Source organism: Phoxinus phoxinus (genome assembly GCF_949152265.1).
Source record: "Phoxinus phoxinus genome assembly, chromosome: 13".
NCBI classification, from domain to species: domain Eukaryota; kingdom Metazoa; phylum Chordata; class Actinopteri; order Cypriniformes; family Leuciscidae; genus Phoxinus; species Phoxinus phoxinus.
In genome coordinates this window covers 12,501,501-12,511,637 of record NC_136888.1, presented here as the reverse complement: position 1 = coordinate 12,511,637, position 10,137 = coordinate 12,501,501, and the positions used below count along the sequence as shown (strand labels likewise).

At 36.9% G+C, this 10,137-nt stretch overlaps 1 protein-coding gene across 1 annotated transcript; it reads left to right on the top strand.

Annotated features, from left to right (window-relative positions):
• The first annotated feature begins 79 nt into the window (after positions 1 to 79).
• On the top strand, positions 80 to 9,145 carry psma3 (proteasome 20S subunit alpha 3). The gene is made up of 11 exons (XM_079631993.1): positions 80 to 284; positions 790 to 872; positions 1,088 to 1,211; positions 1,962 to 2,063; positions 2,214 to 2,287; positions 2,387 to 2,459; positions 5,175 to 5,240; positions 6,861 to 6,907; positions 7,433 to 7,500; positions 8,764 to 8,828; positions 8,915 to 9,145. Exons 1-11 carry the CDS (start codon positions 264 to 266, stop codon positions 8,957 to 8,959), a joined length of 768 nt encoding a protein of 255 aa, XP_079488119.1. The 5' UTR covers positions 80 to 263; the 3' UTR covers positions 8,960 to 9,145.
• The last annotated feature ends 992 nt before the right edge of the window (positions 9,146 to 10,137 follow it).

Here is a 10,137-nt window from a genome sequence, read left to right as displayed (position 1 = left end):
AAAGATACATACACAACATTATGTATGTAAGACAATGGCCTTCACATCTCAGAAAATAACATTTCTTTTTTAGTATTCCACTTTTATTGTGAAAGACTGCGGCTCTAGCCCTTCGAGAGCATCTGATTGGTCGATATTGTGTCCAATCACAGAGCTCGTTGATTGCAGGTGGCAGAGGGAGAGCCGAAGCGCTGTTGAGTGAATCTGCGGCTGCTAATGCTGAACATTTACTAAACGTTTATAGTTGATCACAGTCAGTCAAAATGAGCTCCATTGGAACCGGGGTGAGTAGTTTCACTACTAAAAAGTTTATCTCAGTATTTGAATGAGATCTGATCCAGAAAGTGCGAATAAGGACGGAATGCGTGTATGTCTGTGTCATTCTAAAGCTAAAGCTAATAAGCTACTGCTAGTGTGCAGGATCTGTATTAGTGTGTTTTATCCAGTTCCAACCCAATTAAAGTTAATAAAGTGTTTTCATACATAAGTAGCTTAAGCTATTTCTATTTACGTGGTTTAGTTGTGCGTTTTCTGCACTATTTTGCCCCTGCTGAGTCACTCCTCGATAACAATGAATGATAGCAGTTCAAATGAAAAGTCACTGAGGAGACAAAGTGAAAGTAAATTTGATGTGCACTGCGAAAGCTGCTTTGCTACATTTATTTAGCCTCATCGATGCACAGTTTTGTCTTTATTATTGCAGGGATTAAAAACTATTTGAATTGTTAGTTTTATATGAAATGAACTCAAGCGATGATTTTGACAGCGGTTCTCTTCTCCCCCATCAAGTATGATTTATCCGCCTCCACCTTTTCACCTGATGGAAGGGTATTTCAGGTGGAATATGCCATAAAGGCTGTAGAAAACAGCAGGTAATTAATGAACCATTATTACTCTCATTAATACACATTAAATAATTAAACATTTTAATATGCTGCTCTGAAAGGCTTTACCCCATTCAGTTTAATGTGATGATAACACCTATAATATTTGTGTCTTGCTTTTGATGTCTAATCAAACTGAGAGTTCTTATTAAGGAAATTAATTTAATAATTTTGTGCTAATTATTTTTATTATCGTTCACCAGCACAGCAATTGGCATCCGCTGCAAAGATGGAGTCGTGTTTGGCGTAGAGAAGTTGGTGCTGTCCAAGTTGTATGAGCAGGGCTCCAATAAACGCATCTTCAATATTGATCGGCACGTTGGAATGGTGAGAACATTGAGCACGTTGTTCATTAAACCGATTCTCATCATTTTTCAGTCATTTATCCTCTTCACTAACTCGTAAAATATTTAAGTTTTACATACTTGGATTATGCTGATGTCAGTGAATTATTAGATTGTGTCTCCTAAAATGCTACGGTTCCTTAGGTGTCTTTATTGTACTTTAAAAGCAATTACATCCATGTGATTATTTGGACATTGTGCATCCTAAACCTTTACACTAGTGGTCAAAAAGGTTGAAATAAGATTCTTTTCTTTTTTTTTGAAAGAAGTCTCTGATGCTCAGCAAGGCTGAATTTATTTAATCAAGAAAAAAAAATCAGTAAAACAGTAATATTGTGAAATATTATTACAGTTTTAAAAAACTGGTTTCTGCTATATTGTAAAATGTAATTTATTCCTGTGAAAAGCTGAATTTTCAGCATCATTACTCCAGTCTTCAGTGTCACATGATCCTTCAGAAATCATTCTAATATGCTGATTTCTTCATTTGTTTGTCTGTTTATTGTTATTAAACATTCTTATCATTATTTTCACGGAAAATTAGAAAACAGCATTTATCTGAAATGGAAATCTTTTGTAACATTATAAATGTCTTTACTGTCACTTTTTTTTCCCTTTACTGCATCCTTGCCTAATAAAAGTATTAATTTCTTTAAAAAAATGTTTGTCTCCCAATATTTGAATGATAGAGTAAATCTCTGCATGTATATGAATCCCTGTCTCTGTCTTCTAGGCTGTGGCTGGTCTTCTAGCAGATGCTCGATCTCTCTCTGAAGTGGCCAGAGAAGAGGCCTCAAACTTCCGCTCCAATTATGGCCATGACATCCCACTGAAGGTGAGAGAGAGAGTAAAGCAAGAGATCACCCAAAAATTTGCTCTGTACCTTCATTTATTCACAGTAAATAATTAGCTCACTCTAAAATGATTCAAATGTGTGTGAAATGAGATTCTGGTCATTGATGTACTCCTCATATTATCCAAACAGCATCTTGCAGAAAGAGTGGCCATGTATGTTCATGCTTACACATTATACAGCGCTGTGAGGCCTTTTGGATGCAGGTAGGTCTTCTGTACATTTTTGATTATATCCGATTGGAAGAGCTTTTTAATATATATTATTAGTGTGTTTAACATGTTTATTTTTCTTTAACCTGTCAGTTTCATTCTGGGATCTCATGATGAAGATGATGGTCCACAGCTCTACATGGTTGACCCTTCTGGGATTTCATACGTAAGAGATCTATTATCAGCACTTTAATACTTAAAGGGATAGTTCACCCAAAAATGAAAATTCTATCACCATTTACTCACCCTTATGTCGTTCCAAACTAATAAGACTTTCATTCATCTTCGAAACACAAATGAAGATATTTTTAATGAAATCTGAGAGATTTCTGTCCCTCCATTGAAAGTCTGTTCACCCAAACCTTTGATGCTTCAAAATGTTCCTAAAGAGATATTAATTGAACTGTTTAATCCAAGTCTTCTGACACGGTAGCTTTATATAATGAACAGATTGAATTTAGTTTTATTAACATATGTGGTGATGAGGTTAATTTTTGCATGTTACGCCACACGTTTGATCTTCCGCACAAACCAGGTTTGTTCTCGCGCATCAAGCAGGTTCGGCTGAGCTTTTGTTTATATTCCAACAAACAATGTTTATATGTGAATAAAAGACTAAATTCAAAATTCAATCTGTTCATCATTTAAAGAGATCCCGTCTCTTCAGGAGACTTGGATCAAACTGCTTGATTCAAAGAGATTCGTTTCTTGTACAATCTCTTTATGAACGTTTTAAAGGGGGTGAAGTGAACAGACTTTCAATAGAGTGCTGCAGGTATGACATCAGAAGAACCTCGGAAGTCTAATTCGCTGCTGGTTCCTTTGAGATTTTCCTATGTTTTTTTTTTCTTTTTCGATTTATGTGTAAAATAAAGCCTGTGGTAAATATAACTTGACTATACATTGATGTTTTGTTCTACAACGTAAATTACACACACTCATAGTGAAAATGGAAATTTTGAAACGGTTATGTTCATGTTTGAAAATTAACAAGTAACTAGATAATACAGTTTGGGGTGTGATTGTAGAATTGTAGAATAAAAAGATTGTTTACATTGTAGAATAAAACGTCAAAGTATCAGTCATATCTAACAAAGTATTAGAAATGACTGACAGAGATCGTAAACTACTGAAGACGGATAATGTGAGCGCTGTGTGAGCTGTGTGATCAGGCGCTGCAATTCTCTTCTCAGGCGCCGGCGTTCTCAGCACCGCCCGTCAAAATAAAAGTCCCGCTTCCAACACATTGGCCAATCAGAAAAACTTATCTGCCAATATTTAAAAAAAATGCTAAATATCGGCCGATATATCGTTCGACCACTAGTTCTGACCTCATACCTGGACCACTCTTTTGAGGGACAGAAATCTCTCAGGGTGTGTTCACATTTGCAGTTCAGTTCTCATGGTTTGTTTGATCCAGACCAAAAAAACAAAAACATTTAGTTCTGGTCCTCTTAGTGTGACATTGGCATTTTACAGTGGCCCTCCAGGAGCGGAGTTTGACACGTGCAATAGAGGGACATAAATCTCTCAGATTTCATTGAAAATATCCTCATTTGTGGTTTGACGAGGAACAAAATTTGTATGGATTTAAAACAACATGAGTGTGAGCAAATGACAAATGTTCGTTTTTGGGAGAAATATCCCTCTAATGCACACTTCCAGCCTTTGACACACTTTGGCCCAAATGGAACCCTAAGCCCTCGCAGTCTTTCTCAGAGTCTACAGTGTCGTGACGTAATGCCTCTGATACCCCTTTTCCACCAAGGCAGAGCTGGTGCTGGTTCGGAGCCAGAGCCTAGTTTCAAATCGGTTCTTTGTTTTCCGACCACCAAAGCACCAGCTCCGAACCAGTAAAAGTGGTTCTTAAGTAGCACCAAAACATTGCTGGGCTAGAAGTAAGAACCGCTTGCGTCAGGGGCTGGGGGCGGGGTTATCGTGACCAACAAGACGAAAAGAAACTTGTGACCGCCATTTTTTAAATAGCTGCTAATCGAGCTAATAGCTGCTCGATTGTAATCTCCGTCTATGCAAGTTACGGCGAGCTGCACGAACGCGTTTGATTCGCCGTGTTTGGATGCCGATGTAGGTTCGCAAAGCCATGAGCATGTAAGACTTGTTCGAGATGCATCGGAGCGGCACGGACCGATCAGAGCTCCGGGAGTGTTTGGAGAGCATACAACTCCTTGTGCTTTTGGATCGCTTTCGCAGTGCTTTGATGTCATGCAGCGATCGGTCTGCGAGAAGCCGAACCAACTCGAACAAGCCTGGTGTGTTTTTGTTTGGCGCTGCCGCGCTAACGTTGCTTGCTGGGCAACATGAGATGTATACACAGTGACGTAAGATCTGGCTCTGTTGTGGCTCTCTAGCATGTGGAAAGGCAAACCAGTTCTTAGAAGACCCGTCAGTAGAACCAACTCCGAACCGGCAATAGCTCTAGCTCTGAACCAGCACCTGGTTCTTGCTGGTGGAAAAGGGGCATGACTGTCGGATAGACGTTTTCTGCAGAGCTCGCTTTCGTATGGGCTCAGCAAAAGTGTGCATCGAGGGCTATTATGGGCTGCAAAAGCACCCTTCTGAAACCTACAATGACAAATTGGACACCCTACGGTCTTGTGGACTAAACAGACATGCGCACAAGGTGGCCATGAAACTAGTTCTGTAGCCAAATGTAAGTGCAACTGTAACAGAACTTTAATGTTACCTTTGTGGTCAAGCTGGAGTGACCACGGATGGAAAAGCACCTAAAATGTGTCCAGCATACACGCAAACTCCATAATTAGTGCAATAAAAAGTGCAGATTGTACATTGTTTTCATTAACCTGAACTTCCTGTACATGCATTTCCCTTTGTCATTAATGTTTGGTTTTGTGTTTGTTAGGGTTACTGGGGATGTGCTATTGGAAAAGCCAAGCAAGCTGCCAAGACAGAAATTGAGAAACTACAGGTATGTTATTTATTATATAGACCTTATGCACCAGAGCAACAAGCGCGTAGCCATCTTTAGAATTTTGTGTGATTTATAATTTTTCTATTGTTGCGGTAGCACGGTATATTATTTACATATCTGCATTGAAGAGTAATTAGCTGGTGAAGTGAATTTACTTATTGTAAAGTTAATGAAAGTTATCATGAGCATTGTAATGTTTGAAGCGGATGTCATAAGTAGACCGGGAAGATTTTAAAACTAGCGGATTCATTCATTAATCCGTAAGATCTTAACTTCATGCTGTGGAAATACAAACCGGAAGACGAAACGAGCAAAAAACAAAATGAGTGCAGCGCTGAAAAGGGGAGGGTATATTCATCATTTTGTAAAGAGCTTCAGATAAGCACTTACATTTTGCCTTACACTACTGTTCAAAAGTTTGAGGTTTGTAAATTAATACTTTTATTTAGCAATAATTAATCAAATTGATCAAATGCTGCTGTAAAGACACGTTACTAAAGATTTGCAATTAAAATAAAAGCTGTACTTTTGAAATTTATATCCATCAATGAATCCTGAAAATATTAAAAGAACCACAACTGTTTCTATCATTCTAATAATAATAATAATAATAATAATTCATTACATTTATATAGCGCCTTTCTGGACACTCAAAGCGCTTTACATAGAAGGGGGGAATCTCCTCAACCACCACCAATGTGCAGCATCCACTTGGATGATGCGACGGCAGCCATATTGCGCCAGAACGCCCACCACACACCAGCTTACTGGTGGAGAGGAGACAGTGATGAAGCCAATCAGTATATATAGGAGGATGATTAGGAGGCCATGATGGACAGTGGCCACTGGGCAAATTTGGCCAGGATGCCGGGGTTACACCCCTACTCTTTCGAAAGACATCCTGGGATTTTTAGTGACCACAGAGAGTCAGGACCTCGGTTTAACGTCTCATCCGAAGGACGGAATATGCTGATTTGCTGCTCAAGAAACATTTCTTATCAATGACATTGATAAGAAATGTTTCTTGAGCAGCAAATCAGCATATTAGAATGATTTCTGAAGGATCATGTGACACTGAAGACTGGAGTAATGATGCTGAAAATTCAACTTTACCATCACAGCAGAAAATTACATTTTAAAATATACATTAAAATTTAAAACCGTTAAATTGTAATGTTTCACAATATTAATTCATTTTTTGATTAAATAAGTGTAGGCATAAGAGACTTCTTTAAAAAAATATTACAGAGACTTTTCGTCCCTATATTTCCGTCCATCTACAAGTGTTCATAGTATCTCCAGGGTTGTAGTACAGAAAGTTTCATTTACATCTTATTGTCTTATATTTGTCAGCATACACTCCATTAGATCTTTACCCCTAACAGTACAGCTGTGGTGTTTAGTGGAAGCATGTTTGGCAGGCTTTCTTTGAAACAAGTTCAAACTAGAGTCAACTACTTCCAGTACTGCAGGGACCACATCATATACAACTCTTAAAGAAGTAACCGCATTATGCCATCAGAAGATTTGTCATTTCAAATCAATCACACAATACTAGACTAGATAGCAAGCGATTAAACGTTTAAAGGTTAAATCCTGTCATTTAATTTATTTCAGATGAAAGGAATGACCTGCAGAGAACTGGTGAAGGAAGTGGCAAAAATGTGAGTGTTTTGTTTCTAACTTAAAATGGAGAAGACCTCAAAATCGAATGCATCATTCATAGCCAACACAAAAGAGCAGTAGAGGTCCACGGAAACAAACCTGTCGGACTACCAGTATTGAGTTTTGTCAGCTGAATTGTTTTCTTATCTGTTAGGTTCCTAAGTTTACAATAATGTTGGCTACTAATGAACAAAGTTCCCACACCAGTTTGTACCAGTCAGTTTAAATTACTTTTATCAGGCATTAATGGGTTACTGCATACACACTTTAAACGTTAAATCATCTTATTGAGATTCCACTCCAAAAAATTCTCACCAGTATACTTATCATTTAGATCAGAGTATAAATAATTCACAAAGAAATTCTTGTCTGACTTTTCCAGACCTAAAAATGTAAAACAAATCTGTTTCCAAGCTGTCCATGATTGTGGGAGTCCTGAATAAAACATTTATAACATGGCATATCTAATTAAACATTTTATATTTATAACTATTTGTGTGTGTTGTTTTGTCATCTCTTCTCAGTATCTATATCGTTCACGATGAGGTGAAAGACAAATCCTTTGAGCTGGAGCTTAGCTGGGTTGGAGAAGGTAATGACAGCTTTTATATTCTAGTACTCAAACTATTGTGAATTTAACTTAAACAATCAGTTTTTTTTTTACTCCTATCTGACAGACACAGATTTTTTTGCACACGTGTAAACACAAAAATCAGCACAAGATCCGATTTTTTTTTTTTTTTTTTTGCATCTGTTCTGAGCCTCTTCCAAATGTGATTTTTAATCGGAGATACATATCTGATATCTGAACATCTGACCTATGTTTAAACGCATATATCCAATTCCCCTTGCCATTCCAAGCCATCACAAGGCGAGAGTGACACGTTTGCTCACAAAGATAGCTTTTTAATGTTGTATTATGAAGCAGATATTTTTTTTTACTGAGGTGGAATCTTTATAGTAAAGAAATTGCACACACACAGAAACATCCAGGAGCATAGAAACTGGTTTTCAACATCTGCCCTGTGAATTTTTAAAATTAAAACGGCTTCGTTACAGAAAGCTACATTATATTTCTCAGCAATGAGATTAAACTGCTGTTTTTGTAAATAGAGTAACAACATGTAGGCATCTCTCTCCCTCCTTCTCTTTAATTCCTTCAAATAAATAATCTTACTGCGCTACTAAAATAACAAATTTAAAATAGTTATTTTCTGGTCTATATCCGTTCAAATGTTCCATGACAGCTTTTAACTTATCCATGTTGGCAAATAATCATGGCCACCCACCCGACATGAATTGTAAAATAATTTTAGTACGACCATTCAAAACCCAAGGGTCAACCATCTCACATAGTAAAGCGATCACCGACATAATTATATTGGCGGGGATAAAATGTAAACACAAGCTATCAGATACCAGTCTTGTCTAAAGTGAATGTAAACAAGCGGGACCAAAAAGAGACGAATATTGTCAAAAGATCATATCTGACTTTCAGTGTAAATGCGCCTTTACTGAATAGGAAAATATTTGTAATACTTAACTTCCTTTCAGTTTTCCTCTGCCGCATTTGTGTTCAGTGCTGCATTTCTCACAAAACCCCTTCCATTGTTTTGTTGTATATTATATTGTAATTGTTTTCTGTCCATTTGTAAGGTTGAACATTTTTTCAAATTAAGATTAATATAATGGTAGTATTGCTTATTATTACACTTCTAGTACCTTTTAGATGTTGGCGCGTGATTCAACATGCCACACTTTTTTTTATCCCCGATTTAATGCATCTACAGTAAAAAAAAAAAAAAAAAAAAAAAAGGAATGGCTTATTAATATGTATTTTTGTACCTCTTGTTAGTCACCAAAGGAAAGCACGAGCTTGTCCCGAAAGACATCAAAGAGGAGGCGGAGAAATACGCTAAAGTAAGTAACTGTTCCTCTGGTAATAGTTATAATATAACAAAAGCTCTATTCAGCATTGGCTTATTGTCACATTTCTGTCCTGACAGGAATCCCTGGAGGAGGAAGATGACTCTGATGAGGACAACATGTAAAATGCGGTGTTGCAAACCTCTCTGTTTTTCCACTTCACTGACTGTGTACCATGTTTCAGACATTCTGGCAACTCTCAACTTGACTGCAGACAATAAAATGTTTTTTATGTTTTCTAATGGACTAATGTAGTCCTATGTTTTGTGGGTTTCAAACTTAACAATAAATACGATTTATAAAACTGAAAGCAGCTCTGATTCAGAGTCCTAAATTGGCATAATAACCATTCATTAGTTAGGCAGCAAGTTTAGACAAAGGATCCACCTTCTCTTTCAGAAAACCTGTGGCGTCATTGATTGATTTCTATGCACACCCTGTCTAGAGAATGTGTATATTACTAGGTTGGACATAAGGCACATTATGCATTCTGGTGTGTAAATAAACAGTTCATCTGCTGTTAATGGTTAGCTTAGTTGTGCCAGCCACTAGCATATGGAGCCTCAAAGCAATCCCAGTACATTATAATTTACTTTTTAAAATTGCCACCCATGACATTGTAACCCAAGCATGCATGATATAGTATTGGAGTTAAAACAAAAGTGACTAGGTCTTTAACTTTAAGGAACAAACTTTCCATTACAGCAGTTCTGAGTAACATACTGATATTATTTAGCACTGTGATGTACACTAGCAGTCAAGAGTTTGGGTACAACCTTCATTATTATTACTAATTTACACATTTTAGATTAATAGCAAAGCCATCAAAATTATGAAATCACAGAACGTAAGGGATGAGAATGCTGTAATAAATCAAAGTTTAAAACATGAATTGTCTCTCAGGGTTTCTACAACTCTAATGTAAAGTATTTCAGCAGATTACTTTTGATCAAAGCTTATGAAAAAACAATCCAAACTAGATTAGCAGTGCATATGCAATTGTGGGAGCTTTGTGTCGTTTTTATGGCCTTTGAAGCCAAAGCTTTGCACGTGACCTCTATTTTTAGCTATATGTGTTGCTGACTACCTCTTATTTGGAGAGTAGAGTTTGAAATTAATGTTGCTTTAAAACGGTCCCATAGATTTGTTATGGAATGGGTGGTTATAGATTAATTTACAAGCTTATGCATAGGCAAACTGAAATATTTATTGATTAATAAAACAATACACACAGATATAATATACAACTAGATCAACACTGCACAAGTATAGATTATTTTCTGATCCTGTTTATACAATAGAT